This window comes from Acomys minous (assembly GCF_964271855.1).
Source record: "Acomys minous genome assembly, chromosome: 9".
Lineage (NCBI taxonomy): Eukaryota > Metazoa > Chordata > Mammalia > Rodentia > Muridae > Acomys > Acomys minous.
In genome coordinates this window covers 59,859,980-59,881,555 of record NC_140490.1, presented here as the reverse complement: position 1 = coordinate 59,881,555, position 21,576 = coordinate 59,859,980, and the positions used below count along the sequence as shown (strand labels likewise).

The 21,576-nt window shown below is 43.2% G+C and overlaps 1 protein-coding gene across 3 annotated transcripts; it reads left to right on the top strand.

The window, feature by feature from the left end:
* Positions 1-5,758: 5,758 nt before the first annotated feature.
* Positions 5,759-21,326, top strand: NQO2 (N-ribosyldihydronicotinamide:quinone dehydrogenase 2). Of its 3 annotated transcripts, none has more exons than XM_084794599.1 (8): positions 5,759-5,883; positions 9,474-9,561; positions 11,576-11,624; positions 12,206-12,370; positions 15,978-16,108; positions 17,593-17,706; positions 18,646-18,747; positions 20,613-21,326. In XM_084794599.1, exons 3-8 carry the CDS (start codon positions 11,588-11,590, stop codon positions 20,787-20,789), a joined length of 726 nt encoding a protein of 241 aa, XP_084650725.1. In that variant the 5' UTR covers positions 5,759-5,883; positions 9,474-9,561; positions 11,576-11,587; the 3' UTR covers positions 20,790-21,326. The 3 variants fall into 3 exon arrangements, with proteins under 3 accessions (XP_084650725.1, XP_084650724.1, XP_084650726.1); XM_084794598.1 differs by having other exon boundaries at positions 17,593-17,721; XM_084794600.1 differs by lacking the exon at positions 11,576-11,624 and having other exon boundaries at positions 17,593-17,721.
* The last annotated feature ends 250 nt before the right edge of the window (positions 21,327-21,576 follow it).

The following is a 21,576-nucleotide window of genomic DNA, read 5'->3' as shown; positions in this document are numbered from 1 at the left end:
CCAAGGGGAAGTGGTCAAATATGGGGCACTATAGTTTGTGTCAGAGTCAGTCCCTGCTCTCCACTCAACTGTGGAGAATGTTCTGTCCATTGGCTAGATCTGGGTAGGAGTTTGATGTTTACTGCATGTATTGTCCTTGGTTGGTACAGTAGTTTGAGCAGAACCCCTGGGTCCAGATCCGCCTGTCCTAGTGGTCTTCTTGTAGGTTTCTAGGACCCTCTGGATCCTTCTATTTCCCCATCCTCCCATACTTCTCTCACCTAGAGTTCCATTAGGATGTTCTCACATCTTTCCCAATTTCCTGGTAAATGAAGGCTTTCATGGGACATGCCTCTAGGGCTAGTGCCCAATTATAAGTGAGTATATACCATGTGAGTCTCTCTGCTTCTGGGTTACCTCACTCAGTATGATCATTTCTAGTTCCATCCATTTGTCAACAAATTTCAGGATGTCCTTGTTTTTAACAGCTGAGTAGTATTCCATAGTGTAAATATACCACAGCTTCTTTATCCATTCATCGACTGAGGGACAATTAGGTTGTTTCCAGGTTCTGGTTATTATTAATAAGGCCACTATGAACATGGTTGAGCATATGTTTTTGTTATGTGGTGGAGCATGTTCTGAGTATACTCCAAGGAGTGGAATAGTTGGGTCTTGAGGAAGCCCTATTCCCAGTTTTCTGAGATAGTGCCAGATAGATTTCCAAAGTGGTTGTACAAGTTTGCATTCCCACCAGCAATGAAGGAGTGTTCCCTTTTCTCCACATCGTCACCAGCATGTGGTGTCACTTGAGTTTTTTATCTTAGCCATTCTGATGGGTGTAAGATGGAATCTCAGAGTTTTGATTTGCATTTCTCTGATAACTAAAGATGTGGAGCATTTCTTTAAGTGTTTCTCAGCCATTTGATATTCTTCTGTTGAGAATTCTCTGTTTAGTTTCTTGAGTTCTTTATATATTTGGATACTAAACCTTTGTCAGATGTAGGGTTGGTGAAGATCTTTTCCCAGTCAATGGGCTGTCGCTTTGTTCTGTTGACAGTGTCTTCTGCCTTACAGAAGCTTTTCAGCCTCATGAGGTCCCATTTATTGATTGTTGATATTAAGGCCTGGGCTGTTGATGTTCTGTTCAGGAAGTTGTGCCCTGTGCCAATGTGTTCCAGGCTCTTCCCCACTTTTTCTTCTAACCAATTTAGTGTCTCTGGTTTTATGTTGAGGTCTTTGATCCATGTGGATTTGAGTTTTGTGCATGGTGCCAAATATGGGTCCAATTGCATTTTACTACATGTAGACATCCAGTTAGACCAGCACCATTTGTTGAAGATGCTATCCTTTTTCCATTGAATATAGTTGGCTTGTTTATCAAAAATCAAGTGACCATATGTTGTGTGGATGCATTTCTGGGTCTTTCATTCTATTCCACTGATCAACCAGCCTATTGCTGTGCCAGTACCATGCTGTTTTAATTACTGTTGCTCTATAGTATAGCTTGAGTCCTGATAATTTCTTTATGCAAGTACCATGGCAAGACCAACAGGGCTCCATGTCAGGCTAGACAGTGGAGCTGGCCAGGGTCACACTGAAGGCCAGCCATGGAAGCAGCAGGCAGCTAGGGTGATATAAATCTTCTGCCAGGTCAAGTCAACAGCCAGGTGATGCCATTGGAATGGCTTGCCAAATGAAGACTGAAGAATCATGGCTAAATCACCCTAGGATTGTTTGGGACATTTCAGACATAGGACATGTACCAACTGGTGCCACCTGGTGAAGGAAAGGATGCCTTCCTCGGGAAAGGGGCACAAGTCTTATTTTTCTCTGAGTTCCCTGTATCAAGTTTCCAAGAGAATGTGATGGACAGAGTGTATCTGGGTAAGGGGGAGGAGCTCAATGGTTGCAAGACCTAAGTCTTGAACTTAGCACACTGACTCCTGAGGCATGTCTTAATCTGACTTTAAGGGGAAACTTTATAAACAAAACTGAAGTGAGAGAGATGGGTCATTCTCTTCGAAAAAGCAAAATACTGGCTATCTGCAGGTCTCTTGGATCAGGAAGTCTGGGAGGGGAGGGTGTTGGGTACAACCTTTGTCAGTCAAATGCTCAGCTCCTGTTACTGGAGTTCTCAGGGTCAAAGCTTGGGCCTAGGAGTCCTAACAAGTTAGGCCCAGCCATTCATTCTCAACAGATCAATTAAAGAGATGAGCAATAGTGCAAAGCAGAGGAAGCATTCTTTGTGGCTCCTAGGAATAGGAACAATGAGGTCCAGTTCACTGGGAAGGGTTTTCCAGAGGAACAGAACCAATAGTTATAATGGGATATATTTAATTGGCTTATACAATAAGGCCTAACTAATCCAACAATTGTTGTCTACACATTGAAAACACTGAGAACCTAGTAGCTATTCAGTCCATGAGGCTAGTTCCTCAACAGTCTCAATAGGACATTGAAGGCCTCTCAGAGAACCCTGGAGAACCTTTGGGTGTCATGGAAGGTGGCGGCGGCAGCAACAATAAAGGGATAAATGCACTCAATCAAGCACCACTGTCTTTTCCTTTGACCCCTTTATTTCTGGGATGCTGTGGAAAGTGCCACCCAATCTCAGGGAGTCTTCTCCCCCTCAGTTAATTCTTACTGGAAAGGTTCCCACAGATCTGTTCAAAGGTATCTTTTAATTGACTGCAGGTACCTGCATATACATGGTGCACATAAACTTACGCATGCATACATGTACATAATAAAAAATATCTTTAAGACTATAAACACTGCTTAACTAAATAAGGGTGGAAATGTGAAATGTTGTTGCCACCAGCTATTTCCTAAAAGGCTAAATAGAATTGCCATATGGCTCAATGATTCCATTCGCAGGTATATACACAAGAGGACTGATACAGGAACTCAGAAGGTAAGCATACATCAGTAGTCAACACAAAATTATTCAAAATAATTAAGTGTCTTGTCTAACAACCTATCAACATATGAATGGATAAACAAAATCATATATATATATATATATATATATATATATATATATACACACACACATACACATACATATATTCATCTATAGAAAAGAATGAAGTTCTGGTATTCCCAACATCATGAATGAATTTTGTTAACCAGATTTTCAAGGTAAATAAGGCAAGTGACAATACCACCCGTACATGAAAGAGACTATATAAGACACTGGAACCAGAAAGTAGACTGGAAATTACCACATGTGTTGCTTGGTTTTAATTACCGACTTGATACAATCATTTGAGTAGACAAACAGCCCCAATAAGGAACTGTCTAGATCAGATTGGTCTATGGGCATGCCTATGGGAGACTGTCTTGATTGCCTTAATTAATGTGGATAAACCCAGCCTAAATGTGGGCAGCACTGTTCCCTGGCTTTGGACCTGGAACTTTAGAAGTACAGATAGAACTAGATATGCAGTATATGTAAGCACGCTCCGCTCTCTCTCCCTCTCCCTCTCCTCCTCCCCCTCCCCCCTCCCCCTCCCCCCCCCTCTCTCACTCTGTTCTTGACTCTGATATACTGTGACTAGCTGGTCTAATTTCTGTTGCCTTGACTTCCCTACTATTATGTACTGTAACCCAGATTAGGAGCTAAAATAAGCCCTTTCTCCCCTAAGTTGATTTTTCATCAGGGTATCAATCACAGAAATGAAACACTAAGAGGACTAGAGGAAGGAAAATGGGGAGTTATTATTTAATGGTATAAGACAAACATCTGAGATGACTAGACATTAAGGTAGAAAGAGGTTCATTTGGCTCGTGGTTTGAGAGGTTTGAGCTCAAGACTAGCTAGCTCTGTTGCTTTCTGGCCTGTGCAAAACTTAATTATCTTGGCAGAGAGTGCAAGGAGAGGAGCCTGATTCACCTTCTAGAGACATGGACCCAAAGAGGGAGGAGAGAGTGCCAGGGACCCCACATCCCTTCAGTGGTATATCCCCAGTGAGGCAACTGCTTTCCATAAGCCCCTCTGACAGCTTCCACCACCTTCCAGAAGTGATATGAAATGGCCTGGATAACAAGCCCTTGGCACGTGGACCTCTGGGGGGCATTTGCAGTCCAAACTGTGGAATGGAAAAGGAGCTTTTGTTTGGAATTGTGCAAATGTTTTGGAAATTGGTAATAGTAGTAACTAAAGATTGTGAATGTAACTAAAGCCACTTAATTTTACACATAATACACACAATTATTTTTATTAGGAAATGTCTAGCTCTCAAAGAAAAAGAAACACTTTTAGCAGAAGGGAAAGAAAGATTAAATAAAGCCTAACACCTTTGTAGAAGGCACCTTAACTAGTGGTCATCTTTTAAAGTAACTGCAGTGTTCCATTTTAATATTTAATAAAATATGAGAAGTGAGGACTTAAGGAAGGCTCTGACAGGCTTCCTGCCTCCTTGCCTAATTCTATCTGTACATTTCTTCAACATTAAAGAGACACAAGTGATAAACTGGAAATCCCTGGAAGCAGTGCTTGTTTTCAGAGCTATTTTATCTCATCTTGAGGGTATGAGCTGTACCTGGAACTCAGCCTATAGTTTTTAGCAGTCTTATTAGTTTGCTGTAACTGGAACAATCACATCAGCAGCAAATCTCTGTTGCTCTGTGTTCATTGTGAACTGTCCTACTGTTCAACCTCTGCTCAACTTACACCATTATAAACACCAGAGAATACCACCCAGCGTCTAGTCCCCAGTGGACAGCAGCTTGCCTAGCGTTTGTCTGTTGATCTCTTGTCACAGATGCTGCTGTACTCCAGTCATGCATGAACACACAGGTGCTGAGGCATCTACACCTGCAGCTCTACTACAAAATGAAGACTATCTTCAGGTCAGGGTTCACAGACAGCCCTGCTGGGGAGTGCAGTAAAAATGCCATATTCTACCTCTGGATACAAGGAAAGAGAGATCAGCCACACCACCACTCCTCGAATTAGTAAGATGTCACTGTAAGAAGCCAGAAAGCCAACACACACACACACACACACACACACACACACACACACACACATACACACACACACACAAATACACACATACACACACACACAACCTAAAGTGCCCACCTACTCCTTTCCCCAGCTTCTCCAACTGCAGCACTGGTTCCAAGACTTTCCACCTTCTAAGGGAGGTCCCTGGCCTTGCAACATTTAGTTTTAATTAACTTTTATTTTTACCTATTTCCTTTTCACCGTTTCCCCCAGGGATGACATCTGGCAAAGGTGTCTTATCATGGAGTGACAAATAGGGCAGACAAAGAATGTGCCCTCCCCAACATAAACATTGTTTTCACAGTTACAGCCATTTCCCCTCCTAAATCTTGGCAACCACTATTCTGATTCCCTCTTGCTGTAATGTTTTCTTTCGGAAAACAGAATCATCAAGTACATAATCTTTTTGCATTGGCTGCTCTTATTCTGGGAAATTCGCCAAGGACTGGAGCAGGGCGTATTCACAACTCATTTCCTTTTTATTGCTTTGTGGTACACTGTGGGCATTTTGTTCTGCTTTCCCCAGATAGATGCAGTGCCTGTGTGGGGTAAGGTACAAGGCAGGAGGGTGCCTCTACCCTTCTCCTGGCGTAGGCTTCCTTCAGCACGGAGCTAAACTGGTTCTGCCCACAATCTCTGGAACCCAGCGCTGGCCGAACCCGACAAGGAGACTTGAGGGGGTGGGGGAACTGAAGTCCAACAGCCAGTGACAGACCAGAGATGGAGTAGGCGGGTTGTCGCCCACAGGCAGCCAGAGGTCAGAGTGAGAGTAGGGTGAGGGGCGGGGCCCCAGTGCGCAGCCGCAATTCCCGCAGACACGCTTTAGGCTTCTATCCCCCGGAATCTGGCGGTGCTGCCGTGTGTGTTACTCCTTCCCTGAGGCAGAGGTGAGAATCTGGTCACTGCTTCCCCGCGGAGTGCACGTCCTTCCGGCAAGCAAGCGGTCTTGGGGATTGGGGGAAATGAAGGATGGAAGAGGTCCCTTCTGGTTTTTAGCTAGCTAATTAGACCGTGTCCGCCGCCCCTTGAACAGCAGGAGTTACCACCTTAGGCCCAGGTCCTGCTTTAAAGGAAGGGTGCTGCATCTCGGCAACCAGCTTCTGAATAAAGAGCAGCTAAGGGGTCTCTTAATTTATGTTTTTTACCAAAGGATAAAAGTCAAAGTGGAGCCCAGAGCAGAGTTTGTACAGCACCTTAAGCACCTGGCACCTTAAGCAACAGCGGTTCATGCTGCTTTCAAGGACTCTGGCTCAAGTGAAATACCAGCTTCTATAATCTTAATGTGAAATTATCAGTTGTAGTAACCTCTAATCCCTGGAAATCTCAGCCAGAAAGATACAGAAGGCTGACCTTGTGTGGACTTTAGACGCCTCTAGTAGAGCAAAACATGCGGGTGTTTGGGGGAAAGACAAGCTAAACCAGCACAGAGAGCAGGCAGGCGATGATATCTCTACAGGACAACATGTTAGCTGTTAGGATGACCACCTTAGATCCTGCCAGTGTAGAAAGAGGCATGGAAAATGACACACTGAAAATATTAAAAGAGCTGTTGGATGTTAAAGTAAAATTATGCTTATCTGTAAATATCAGAGCTTGTTTTGCGTGGCTTGTGGGTTAGCAGCCACAGCCCCCACCCACCAAAAACAAAGCAGCCATAGCCCCCACCCACCAAAAACAAAGCAACAACAACAGCAAAGAAAAAAAAAACCTGGGTAACTTGCAGTTTCATCTAAGGAGAGTTATTAATGCATGTTTGCATCTGAGGGTGAAGAGCCTGTATCAAGAGACTTTCTCTGTGTTCCCATTCCTTACTCTGTGAAGTTGAGTAAGAGGAAATTCAACTCTGATGCACCAACCACCCCCTTCCTTTTACTGTAAAGATGTAACTCGGTTGAGCAGTACAGCTAGGGTAAGGCAAGGGTGGGGAGGCTCAAGAGTGTATAGTGTACCCACAGGCACTGTAGTGAATGTCCCAACTAAGGTGGCTCTGGCCCTCACTTGGGGAAGCCCTGGGGACCTTTGAAAAGGTGGATGCAGCCTTGGGGCTCTCTGCCTGAGATCTTCTGTTATTCTTAGAATAAAATCCTCACCCTGCCCTATTTACTCAGTCATTCCCCCACCACGCTCCTTGGCTGCACCACCAGCCACTCACGTCACACCAGAGCCCAGCTAGCTAGCCTTTCTTGTTGTTTCTTGAACTCTCCAGATCAGTTCCCACTGGGTCCTTACTTGACTGCCTGCCTACTTGCTCTCCCCGACTTATCTCTTGCTTCAGGTTTTTTCATGGCTGGCTCAGTATCACCATTTACTCACTGTCCCCTTCTGTAATGGAACAGGCAGAGGAAATGTGGACTTGTGGTGTCTACATAATGTTTAGTGCCGGAGATATGAGAAAGTCGTCTGATTAGTGCTCTGCCAGGTGATGCTTTTGATCTGCTCTGAATTAACCAAGGTGGGGGAACTTTGACCTCCCTTTCTAATCCTTCCCTATGGTTTCTCTTCCTAATAAGAACCCTGACTGTCCTGGACTCACTTTATAGATAAGGCTGGCCTCCAACCCACAGAAATCCACTGCCTCTGTCCCCCCTGCCCCCCCCCCCACACACACAAGAGTGCTGGGATTAAAGGAATGTGCCACCACCACCTAGCTTTCCCCTAGTCTCAACATTTATCCGTTACATGGGTAAATGAATGGGTCTGTCTCAAAATCATATGCCTTAGAATATCCTAAATGGTAAGTAGTCGAGGATGTCCTTGAACTCCTGACCCAGGATTACTGGCATATCGGACTACACCCAACCCCTGTTCAGATTCTACTTTTGACTCTTGAGCAGATAATCAGAAGAGAAACTGCAAAAGAACATAGTGGTTTCTGGTGTGATTTTTGAGGAGCTTCTTAGTTGTTTTCCATAGCACCTTCACCATTTGACACTTTACCAACACTGAAAGTCTCTTCTTGTGCCATCAAGTCTTGCTTTTTTGGTTTTAGCCATAACATTTCTCTAATGGCCAATATGCCTTTTCACGTGCTTGTTGAGCTCGTTTGTAGAACTTTGGAGAAACATTTGGTCAAGTGTTTGTCAATTTCTAAGTTGGACTGTTTGGTTTTTCACAGTTGACTTTTATCTGAGGTTTTGTTTTGTTTTCTGCCAATAGCAGGAAATATTGTATATTTGTTACTTTTCCATTGCTGTGATAAGACACCATGACCAGAAGTGACTTATAGAAGAGAATGTATATTTTGGCTTATGGAGTCAGAGGGACAGGAGTCTGTCATGGCCAGGAAGCGTGGCAGCCAACAGCAGGCATGGTGACAGGAGCAGGGACCCGAGAGTTCACATTTTCAATCACAAGCAGGAAGCAGAAAGAGGGAATTGGAAGTGGAGCAAGGTTACATAATCTCAAATCTTGTCTCCAGTAATACACTTCCTCCAGCAAGGCTGTACCTCCCCATAAACTTTCCAAACAGTATCCGCAAATAGGAACCAAATGTTCAAATACTAGAGACTATGGGGGTACATTTCTCATTCAAACCAACACATCTTGCCTCCAGAAAGCTGTTTTAGAGATGGCTAGCCAAGAGACTGATGACACAAGCCTCCTTGTCTTTGAAGCCCATTAGGGAGAACATTTTGTCCAAAGTCTTTTACTGAAGGGGAGGGTGCTAGAGATTAAATCTGAGGCCTTGCACATGCTAAGCACATATTGCACCACTGAGCTCCACCCAAAGACCCCTAGAATCATACTATATTATAGCCACTGTGTACATGTGCCATCTTTCTTACTCTTCTGGGCCACCCTGTGAGTGTAGAGCAGTATTTCTCAACCTGTACATCATGACCCTTCTGGAAGGTCAAAAGACCCTTCCATAGGGGTTTCGTATCAGGTACCTGTATAGCAGATACTTACATTAGGATTCATAACAGTAGTGAAATTACAGTTGTGAAGCAGCAACAAAAATAATGTTATGGTTGGGGTCACCACAACAGGAAGGACTGTATTAAAAAGTCGCAGCATTAGGAAGGTTGAGAATCACCACACTAGAAGGGAGACTGAGGCATGCCTTCCACTTGAGGGAAAGGCCCAGTGGTGTACAGTGGCATCCTTTGACTTCCCCAGTGCCCTTCATCTTCTCAGCCTCACTTACTAACTAAAAGGAAATCCTGGCATCCAAGAAGGCTGGCTGAGCAGGCGCTACTCAATTTCTTGTCTGTGGCTCATTTTTTCAGGAGCCCTGCTACAGCTCCTGCATGGAGACTTCAAGTCCTCCCAGGAAACAAACAAACAAACAAACAAAACCCCCTCTGGTTTCCTGTTGTGTGTGGTTTACACTAGGAATCCCACTTCTCCAGAGGTTGCCTGCCCTCTGAGAAGCTGCTGTTCAGATGTCTGTGAAGCAGCCCCTGTGAGGCCTACACTTGGTATCCTGACATCAGCTCCATGTTCCATTCCTCCTTGAGTTTCTTTTCTCTTCCAGAGTGTTAGAATCACCAAGAAGAGTGACAGTACCTGAAACTTGGGGCTACTACACCAAATCAGAGAATCCATCTCCACCAACATGGCAGGTACTGACTTACTATGAGGAATTAGAAATTTGTTATTTAAAAATCCAAGTAACACAGAAGTTCAACATATGAACCCACTCGGTTTATAATGTGGGCCACGGTGTGTAATTATTTTCTTTTGTATTTTCTACTTACTTTATCCATTTCAACCTCCTCCAGAAAAAGTGGGGCACATACCTACCCTGTCTTTGTCTGGAAATTATCCTAGGACAAAAAGTTCTCAAAAGAGGGCACTTAGGAAATGACTTCTGTTTTAGACCAAGATTGGAATCCCTCTTCCCTCCTTCTGCAGTACTGGGGACCAAACCCAGTGTCACAGGCACCAGAAGCACTGTTCTATTACTGAACCACAACTCAAGTGCTTCTTTGCTTTGCTTTTGTGTCTGCTTATTTTATATATATACATATATACACACACATATATGTATATATACACACACATATATATGTGCACAATAAGAGATACATACATAATTTTACAGTGCATTCTTTACTCAGTATTATATAACACTGAATTTCTTTCACTTTAGAACATGTAGATTTGTACATGTTGTAGTGTAGACTGAGGCTTTTCCTTTACTTTTACAGTATTTATGTATATGCACATGCCAGACAAGCACTCTACTGAGTATATTATGTCTCTTGTACCTGGCTTTGGGTTTTTCACCCTTGGTATTACTGATGTTTGGGGCCCCATCAGTTGTGGGGTGCAATCTTATAGCGTATTTAGCACACTTTCTGGGCTGTGCCCATTAGATGCCAGAAGCACTCCTTCTGCCACCAGTTATGGCAATTAAAAACCTCTCCACCTTCGAAAGCCGTGCCCATGACTGGTACCACTGCCCCTCGTTGAGAAACACTGGTGCAGGTACTTCATTACCTTCATTTTCTTGGCAAGCCCTCAAAGTACAGTTCCTTTGCAGCACTGGAGCATTAGGAAATGAAATAAAACTTAATATCTAATCCAGCACGTGGAATTCAACCTTCACACTCGGATGAATGCCCTGAAACTGTTTGCTTCGTGGTAACATGTGTTTCCAATTCAGTCTCCTAGATTAGAAAGTTCAAACCAAGAGTTTAACAATGTACCAGAGAGATTACCGATAAAGTTCTTGTCAAGCACACATGACACCTGAGCTCAGATCCCTAGCACCCTCACAACACCAGGCACAGGAGCTCTCATCGGTAACCCCAGTGTGCAGAGGCATTCCTGGAGCTCTCTGGCCAGCCAGTTTAACTAAATCAGTTCAGTGAGAGACTATTTCACAAAATAAAACCACTGATGAAGACACCTAATACAGACTTCTGGCCTCTATACACCTGTGCACATAGGTGTGCTCACATATGGAAGTGTGTGTGTGTGTGTGTGTGTGTGTGTGTGTGTGTGTGTGTATGCATGCGTATACCGGTGCACTTGGCCTGTGTGGGCACAGGAGCAGCCCAGAGATTGACAATGAGATTGTCCTCCTCATTTATTCTCCACATGACTTTTTAAAATTATTTTTATTATGTGTATGAGTGCTTACATGCATGCCTGGCACCCACCGAGGTCACAAGAGGGCATGAGATCTCCTGCAATTGTAGTTACAGATGGTTGTGAGCTGCCATGTGAGTCCTGAGAACTGATCCCAGGTCTTCTGGAAAAGCAGCAACTGAGCCATCCCTCCACCCCTCTCAACCTTATTTTTTAAATACAGGGTCTGTAATGGGATCTGGAATACATTGTTTCAGCTGTACTGGCTGGCCAGTGAGCTCCCAGTATTCTCCTGTCTCCCCTTCCCCACCCACACCACCAAGTACTAGGGTTACTGGCATATACTAACACCTTTGGCCTTTTGGTGGGTGCTGGGATCCAAATTCAGGTCCCCATGCTTGTTCATGATAGAGACAGTGTTTTCATGCCCTCTTAGAATCTTCTTGTCTCAATGTGTAACTACTAAAAGATAGGTTCCACATGGCCCTGTCTCCCTCAAGAGGCCAAAGTCAGGTCCGTCCTATTGTGTTTCATTAACAGGTGTCCGGGGACATGCGGGAGATGGAATCAGAATACACCAGTTGGAAAGGTGCCATTATTGTTGACTGCCAATATAGGCAGAAGAGATTGGTTCCTGTTATGCTTTGTTTTGTGTTGTGCTGTGTTATAGAGCAAGACTAAAACCTGATAAACGCTATTCCAACTTGCAACAGGCTTTTTAACGAATTTAGTTGTGTGTTTTCTAAGGAAACATTGCTTGGTTCATTGTATTTATGAGTAAAGGTTGACTATCGAAATACAAGGTAACAGTTCTGAGCACACTGATTACTAAATCTCCAAAATAAAAAAGATTGGGTTCTTGAGCATTTACAATTTTGAATTTTCAAATTTGGAGTGTTTGACTTATAAAGTATATACAAACATTTTAAAGTCCTAAGAAAGCCAAATTCTAAATCATATCTGGTCCCAAGCATTTTAAAAATAGAAGCTACTTAACTTTATTAATAAGTCTCATTACACTGCCCTATGATAACACTAAAACATTACTTTAGCATCCATTAAAAAGGTTGCTGAGTTCTTTGGTTCAATGCAGTCGTGTGCCTATACATCAGTTTCACTCTATTCTTCTCTGGGTTGTGTCAAAAAGGAAACGTCTCTCCTCCGATACAGGTAAGAAAGTGCTCATTGTCTATGCACATCAAGAACCCATGTCCTTCAATGGGTCCCTGAAGAAGGTGGCTGTTGAGGAACTGAGCAAGCAAGGGTGCACAGTCACTGTGTCTGACTTATACACCATGAACTTTGAGCCAAGGGCTACAAGAAACGACATCACAGGTGAGTCCAGATGTAAATCATCTGTCTCAAAACTTTCTGTATTTTCTAATTTTTTAAAATGTCAATAATATCTAACTGTTGCCTCATGACATCAAGTTTCAGGTCAAAAGAGTCCACAGTGCTAGTGTCTGTCATTCCTGTCCCCCAACAACCCAATTCTTCTGCTCCCAAGGTATTGGGGTTTCTTTTAAAAGAAAGGTTATTCTATTTTTAACTGTGTGCATGTGTGTGTTTATGTGAGTGTAGGTACACATGCACTCAGTTGTCTGCAGAGGCCTGAGGGAGCATTGGATACCCTGGAGCTGGAGTTACAGACAGCTATCAGCCTATGGACACGGATGCTAGAACTTGAATCTGGGTCCTCTACAAAAGCACTATGTGCTGTTAACCACTAAACCACCTCTCCAGCCCATTTTCTATATTTCTTCTTAGAGCTATCTGTGCTATGTAACCAACTTGAGGATATACTTATTTGGGCTTGCAGTTCTAGGACGGTGGATCCATTTGGATTATTGCTGCAATGGCTTCTAAGTATCTGGGAGCTTAAGCACAGTGCTAATTCTGGGGAAATAGCTTCCTAGGATTGCCAATATAATCAGGTTGACCACAGGCATACTTTTATGAAGGGAAAATGTTCAAGTAAGCTTTCTCTCTCATATCTGTAAGCCTGTTATGCATGGGATCTCCTGAGACGCCCTTAAGGAATTTGTTTTCTGTGTTCTGACTAGTTTTATGTGAACTTGACATAACTAGAGTCATTAGAGAGGCGAGAACCTAGATTGAGAAAATGCCTCCATAAACTCAGGTTGTAGGCAAACCTCTAGGGCATTTTCCTAATTAGTGATTGATGGAGAAGGGCCAGCTCATTGTGGGCTCTGTGGTCCTATAAGAAAGCTGAGCGGAGCAAGGTAGTAAGCAGCACCCCTCCGTGGCCTCTGTATCAGCTCCTGCCTCCAGATTTCTACCCTGTCTGAGTTCCTGTCCTGACTTCCTGAATGGTGATGTGGAAGTATAAGCCTTTTAACTCTTTCCTCCCACGTTGCTTTGGTCATGGTGTTCATCACAGCAATGGTTACCCTACGACAGAGTTTGGTAGCAGGAATAGGGTATTGCTGTGACAGGCCTAACCATGCTGGTTTTGGAAGGATTGTGGAAGGACTTTGAAACTTTGCATGAGAAGAGTCTGATGAGGTATTCTGTGAAAGCCTGGAAGAAAAGAATGTTGAGAGAAATGCAAATGATGGAGGACTGGTTTGTGAAGTTCTAGAGGGAAGTTTGAGAGCTACTGAAAGACTGGTGAGGCCACTGCATATTCACTATTTTGAATTAAGATTCTGTGGCTCTGCTCAACTGGGGCTGAAGAGTCAGCCATGATTAACAAGAGACCAGCACCACTTAAGTGAAACCTTTACTGAGTGTGTCTCAGTCACTGTTGCTGTAAAGAGACACCATGACCAAGGCAACTTGTATTTTTAAAAGCATTTAACTGGGGCCTTGCTCACAGTTTCAGAGTGTTATTAGTCCATTACCACCGCAGCAGAAAGCATGATGGCATACAAGCAGGCATGGTACTGGAGACACACTGCTCTGCAGGCAGAGAGTAAGACATTGGATCTGGTGTGGCCTTTAAGGTTTCAGAGTGACCTCTCCATAAGGCCACACCACTTAATCTTTCCCAGTCTACCAACTGATGACTAAGTATTCAAATATATGAGCCTATAGGGGCCAATCTTTTTCAAACCACCATACTGGTATAATTGATGCTGGCTAGCTAGAGTTGAGAAATAAGCAGTAACTAAGAAGAAACAAACATCACTGAGGTCAAATCTTCTGGGAAGTGTTTCCTAAGAAACAGCACACAGAATTACACACACACACACACACACACACACACACACACACACACACACACCATGTCTATGTCTGTGTCTATAGCTGTACCTATTCCTTAACTATCTATATATAAAATTTAATGCCGGATCAAACTAGGTCACTGTTACTTCCTAGTGTTTTTACTTTAGTTTTCCATAAAGTCTTTTAAGTCAGCACTCTAGATGAAAAAGAAATCCAGTGATATTTTTGCTGAGGTACCATTAAGTGTATATATGAACTTAGGAAGAATTCACCTTCTTTGATGCTGTTTCTTGCTCTGCTTGCCAAGAGAATGATGCGACCTTTCATTTTCTCTGCATTCCCTCCTTCCTATCCCCTCCTTGTTTCTTCCTCAGGTTTATTGAGATGTTCTATCATGTGGACTTTGATTGGTGTGTACCCAGCCTACACTAACTTTCTTATTGTTAATAATGCTTTCACTGATTCTCTGGGACTCTCCAGACATGTAACAACTATCTACAAATAATAGTTTCACCTCCCTTTTTTCAGTTTTAACAATACTCCTAGTTTCCATCTCCTCCCTTGACACAAGAAAGAAGGTGTTCACTGTCTATGCACTTGGAGTTCGTAGACCACACCTCCAGACGCAGTCTGTAACATTAATCCCAATCTTTCTTTCTTTTTATATTTATGTGTATGTGTGTTTGCTCGCTTGCCTGTATGTACAGCGCAATCATGCAGGTGCCCGAGGAAACTGGAATAGGGTATCAAAAGTCCTAGAATTTGAGTTACAGGAGGTTCTGACCTGTCTTATGTGGGTGCTGAAACCAAACCCTGATCCTCTGCAAAAGCACCAAGTGCTCTCTGCCACTGATCCAGCTCTCCGCCCCTCCCCCTTTCCCCCAAATACATCAGTTCAGGCTGGGGATATATCAAAATAGTTGAATGCTTGATGGGAAAATTCAAAATTCAGTACTGTTTTCTCTTAATAAATAGCAGCAGAGGGACTAAGAAAATAGGAACTAGAATAAGAAATTAGCATTTTAAGCTAATAAACTAATACACATTTCATGTCAAAAATATAGGTAATAAGATTTAAAAAGCAAGCAAATACTACACCATTTTATATTCGCCCACCAATCTTATTATGTGTAGGAAGTGTCAGAACCAGTTCCTTTGGATACTGAAGGAATACTCTAAGTGCAGAGGACCTAAATTAAAGACTTGGGCTGAATGTAATGTGGTGGCCAAAAGCATCTGATAACATCTCCAGCACATCTCTGCTTCTTCCCTAATGTAGTTACACTCTAGGGTAGAGTGCACAGAAATGCTCAATGTTTTTAGTTACAAAAATATGAAGGACTGACTCACGTCCCATGGAGGTTCTTCTCAAAGGCGTTGAGTTTGTACACACTAGTCTTGACGCCATGCATTTGGTGTCACAGGCCACTGTACCTGTAGGGCCACTTTTGCTACCTGGGATTCATATGGCACTAAATACCTAGCTTTTCCACTAAATCGGGAATTGAAGCGATCTCATGGGTTGTTAGGAAGATATGAGAAGTGGCCTGTGAGGAACACAGCTCCTGGCAGATAGGAAGCACTGTATCCTGTGGGTCTCCTGGCCTTCTCTATCCTTAGCCTGGCCTCAAGGCTGAGCTTCTGGTCAGGTCACAGAAAACCCCTAAGCTCAGACCACATAGCAGTTTTCGGAAGGCTGGGACAAGCTGGGGACACTCACCTATGAGTGAGAAATTGGCCTCTTTCTCCCCAGGTGCCCTCTCTAATCCTGAAATCTTCAGATATGGGATGGAAACCTATGAAGCCTACAAGAAAGAAACTCTGACCAGTGACATCCTTGAGGAGCAGAGGAAGGTGCAAGAAGCTGATCTAGTGATATTTCAGGTTTGTTTTTTCCTCAGATGAGTAGATTCTTCCTATGAACAAACACTTGAATATTATGTTTGGAACCAGTGTTTTTAGCACATGTGCACAGTTACTTAAAATACCTTTCCTAGTAATAACCCTAGTTAGAACACTTACCTACTTTGCTAAAGAGATCCTTATAGCCAATGATACTAAAAACCTGACTCTCTAAGTCAGTATAAATAAAGAATGTACTCATGATCCATTGTTCCCAGAAGCATCTGAATCCATGCCAGTCTTGCTGCTTTCATCCTCCCAGACATGCCAGCTAGCTGGGAACCAGATTTCTCTGCACAATTGTTTATCAAGGCTGTTTGGGCCAACTCCTGCATTAAATGCCCTGACCACTAAAAGAACAGTCTTGTTTCCATCTTCTGATGGTTACTATGTACATATCAAAGTATACAGACACACACACACACACACACACACACACACACACACACACACACGGGGGTGAGATATGAACAGATTGGTGTATGTATCACAAGAATCTAAAGCTACTACATAAAAAACTAGCCCAACAGACTGACTTCTGGAGGACTAGATAATTCAGGCCAGAACCGGACAGGGTGTATTTAACATGTGTCTGTAATAATCTGGGCAGTCATATATACATGTGTGCTTGTAAAGTGTCATTACATTGACTGAAATCCAAATCAAACTCAAAAGAAAGAGGGGGCACAGTATACCAGGGCTCTGCTCGCTTGAGTTTTTTGGGCAAAAACGGCCATGGAGGCACTTCCGGAGTGCTCTGCTCTCCCAGGTTTCCATCACACAAGGACTTCACTGACCCGAAGTCTCCGTTTTTATTTCCTATCTTAATTTTGGTTACTACTGCTGTGATGGAACATGATGACCAAAAAAAAAGTTGGGCAAAAAAGGGTTTATTTGGCTTATACTTCCACATCCGTAGATCATCACTGAAGAGGTCGGGACAGAAGCTCAAACAGTGAGAACCTGGAGGCAGGAGCTGAGGCAGAGGCCATGGAGGGGTGCTGCTTACTGGCTTGCTCCTTGTGGCTTGCTCAGCCTGCTTTCTTATAGAACCCAGGACCACCAGCCCAGGGATGGCACCACCCACTATGAGCTGGGCCCTCCCCCCTCAATCACTAATTAAGAAAATGTCCTACAGATGTGCCTACAGCCTGATCTTGTGGAAGCATTTTCGTAATTAGGATCCCTCCTCTCAGATGTCTTCAGCTTGTGTCACACTGGCATAAAACTATCCAGCACACTTCCTCACTGCCTGCTCTCAGGATAGTGTAAGGAGCTGTCATCAGGAGAGACTCTCTGGAACAGCAACTGGATCATAGTCAGCTCTACCCCTCTCCCCACTGTGCTGGTGTGTTCCCACTGAGCTGATCCTTTGCCTACTGGATGGCCTGGGAGGAGAGGTCAGTGGGACCAAAGTATGAATCCTGAGATAGGGCATACTTTGTCTCTGCTCGTTCCACCTCCAGTTCCCACTCTACTGGTTCAGTGTTCCAGCAATCCTAAAAGGCTGGATGGACAGGGTGCTGTGCCAAGGTTTTGCCTTTGACATCCCAGGCTTTTATGACTCCGGTTTTCTCAAGGTATGTGCTCTGGAGGTAAGGATCACCACAGATCTGTCCAATGGGAGAAAGGTGAGGGCATCTAACAAGTTGTATTTCTAGTTGGTTTTTATTTTTTTGTTTTTTTGTTTTTTGTTTTGTCTTTTTGTATTAGGTAAGTAAATATTCATTAAGCAGTTAATAATGCATAACACACTTCATGGATAAGTGCATCCTTTGTGAATTCACAGAGCTTTTTGACAGTGGGGGATTGGCATCCACAGTAATCTACAACAAGGCATAGGAAGTACAGGGTGGGTACTGGGCAAGAGTGAAATAGGTAAGGACATGGACAGTACCATTATCAGTCCTAGTGTACCATTTCTGTGACAGTCTGGCTGGTCTTATACTAGGTCACACTTCTGGGTTCCATATGCCCACCCTGGACGGGGAGGTAACCACACAGCTCCTATATTGGAGGGGAGAAGTGTGAAACCTGGTAGGTACCATGCATAGTGTATGTATCTTACTGAGAGAACGTCCTACTAAGCAAATGGCTTTAAGTTCTAAACGTTTGAAAAATTAAAGGGATATGAAAAAGATTAGCCAGGTAACCAAGATGTTGACCTTCATTACACGGTCATCCTGTGTGAGCCTCACTTAGCTCTCCACTAGCCCTGCAGTCAGTATCTCAGTTCCCATGGTGTCGCTGAGACCTGGTGTCCTCCAGAAGTCTTGCACATTGGAAGTTTGATATTCACTTGTCCCTCTGCTGTCTGCTCTGTCCCCCTCCCTGTTAGAGCACTAGCTGTCATCTTTAGATGGGCCTGTGGGGCACAGGAGGATTACATGTGTCTACCCTGGAAGGAACCTGGCCTCAGATTCCCTTCTGGGCATCACACACCTCAGTACTACATCCCAGGAGCGCAATTCCCTCTTCTCGCAGTCACATGATGTATTTACTTTCTCCTCTGCCTGCAGGGTAAATTAGCCCTCCTTTCCTTAACCACTGGAGGCACGGCTGAGATGTACACAAAATCTGGGGTCAGTGGAGATTTCCGGTACTTCCTGTGGCCAATCCAGGTAAACAGGCCTTGTGAACCCTGTCGGTTTTGTTGGCCCACTGGGCAACGCCCCCGCCCCATCCTTGCACCTTACACACACATACACCTTGTAAGCCTGATACTCCATACCATTTTGACTCCCAACTAGATGAGAAAATAATTAACATTTTTTGTCCTTGTTTTATTTTTTAAATTGGTAGCAGTTTAAAGGCTGAGAGGGAAGACATACAACTTTTGATAATGTCTGATCCAAAATTAAACCAAACCTGCTTTGTGGGGATTGTGGTGGTCCTGGGTATGAGTGATGAGCAACAGCAAGGCCTGGAGACTTGCTGGAAGATGCTGTAGGTATGAGTCTGTGGTGCAGCAAGTGCTGAGTGCACACAAAGCCTTGAGTTTGAGCTCCAGCTCCCCATAAGCTAGATGTGGTAGTGCATGCCCTTAATCACCATGTGGGAGGTGGAGGCAGCAGGATCAGAAATGCAGTCATCCTCAGCTACACAGGTTTGAGGCCTGCCTGAGATATAGGAATTCTTGTCTCAAAATAATAAATAAAACTTAGGAATCGTCCCCTTTCTTTCACATTTCTTACTCAGTTCTCTTGAGATGTTGGCAGTTTTTACTGATTTGCCAGCTCTCTCTAATTTGTGAAATTATCCTATTGTGTCTTTCCGAAACAGTAAGAGTTTTCTTTTTGTTCTCATGTGTGTTATGGATGTGTATATGTGTCTGTTGGATGCACTTGCCTGTGCATGCATATTTATATGTGTGTAGATGCACTTGCCCATACATGTATATGTGAATTCTAGAGGTCAATTTCAAGTATCTTACTTGATCACTTTCCACCTTATTTTTTGTGGTTACCTCTCTCACTGGTCCTGATGCTTGCTGATTTGGCTAGACTGCATGGCCAGTGAGTCCCAGGATCTGCCTGTCTTTGCCCTACCCCCATTACACTGGGGGTTACAGATCCATGCTGCCACACCCAGTGAGTGCTCTTAACTGCTGAGCCATTTCCCCAGCCCCTAATAATAGAGTTTTAAGCTGACTTCCAATAAATCATGTCATCTGAGAGAAAGTAACGTAAAAACACACACATGTGGGCTTTTTGTCCTCTAACTCCACCTGATAGGGAAGGCTCAGATGAGGCTGTGAGTTTTAAAGAGCATAGTGCAGAAGACCAAGTGTGATTTTCCAGGGAGAAACGAGGCTCTTTTTGAAAGCTGATTCCAGGTAGTGCTCCACTGTGAGCCTCTTTCTCCGAATGCTAGCTGTTCTCATACAAGTCACTGACTAATCTCAAATCTTGTTTTAAAAATATGTACTTTACACCAGTTTTTAACAATCTATAGCAGGAAAGGTAAACGATAGAAAAAAATGTAAAAGTCCACCTAATCTACATCTCCAGAAAGAATTACTTGTATTTTATTTCCTAATAGCCTATATAAATCCTTTCATAAAAATTTCTATTACTAGTTTATTACTATTTTACATAAATAGGATACAACAAATACTGCTTAAAATTTGTTTTTAACAGTATAGTCAACAAGTTTCTTCAATAGCACATCACAGCTAAAATAACCTTTCTGTACATAACTTTATTCAGTTATTATATTTTAGCATAATTTGCCAAATCCATCAAAATTGTAATGTTTAGTGATGGACTCATTAGTAGAGCTCTGCCTGTAAATTCCAGATGCCAGCTTCCCCTGCTAATGGAGCACTCTACCCTGCAGCTACCTGGAAGTGGATGATTATCAGTTACTTTGTAGCATGTGTTTCATAATTTTTTGAAGGCTTCTTCAGGTCATTTCCCCCTTACTAATTTAACTGAATGCACATAAAGAGTGTGATTCTGATCAGTTCTTTCCTTTCTGGCTTCAGCATGGTACACTGCACTTCTGTGGATTTAAAGTCCTTGCCCCGCAGATCAGTTTTGGTCTTGATTATTCATCAGAAGAAGAAAGGAAAGTGATGCTGGCATCATGGGCCCAGCGGCTGAAGACCATCTGGAAGGAGGAACCCATCGACTGCACACCCCCATGGTACTTCCAAGAGTAGCATTTTGTTCTCTGAGTACATACAGCTAACAAGCAACACAGTGAGACCTAAAGCATGTGCAGAGAAGGTGGTCCTGTATCCATTGCCCACCAATAAGTGTCTCCAGTTTCACACAACTAGATCATATATGTCAAAACCAGCTGGTTGCACTGTATTAGTTCTGCCTGGTTATTATTCACTCATTTTTCCTTTCTTTAATGTTTCTCTAAAAATCTCTTGGTACTTCCAACCTTCATTGTATACTTCTTTGAACATGGAGATGGATTTCTTTGTTGTTTTATTTAACTTGATTGTTTCCTCCCCCCCCCACACACACACACACAGGAAAGATGAGCCCATTCACCACTAATGTGTTAGTGCTAAATTTTTATTTCTTTTTTTTTTTTCTTTTGACTTGGGGGTTATTATGATTTAATTGAATAGTAGGCTAAAAGAAAAGGAAAAACAAAATCTAGTAAGACATGAAATATCAAGACAAAAACATAGCAAAAAGCCCACTAAAATAAAAAGTGTAGTCTGTTTCAGGTTGTCCAACTACTTCTGGGCTTGGTCTGCTGTGGAATGTGATATACCCCATGGTACTCCATGAAAACTTATTTTTCCTTTTCCGGCAGGCATCAATTACAAAAAGCTTCTTGGTTAGGGGTGGGACTTTGCCCACATCCCCAGCTAGTGTAGAGATTTTGTCTGGTTTGAACCTGTGCAGGTTCTGTGCTTAAAGGTTTACTTATGTGCATGAATGTTTTGCTTGTATCTATGTCTGTGCACCACTCTTGTGTCTGGTGCT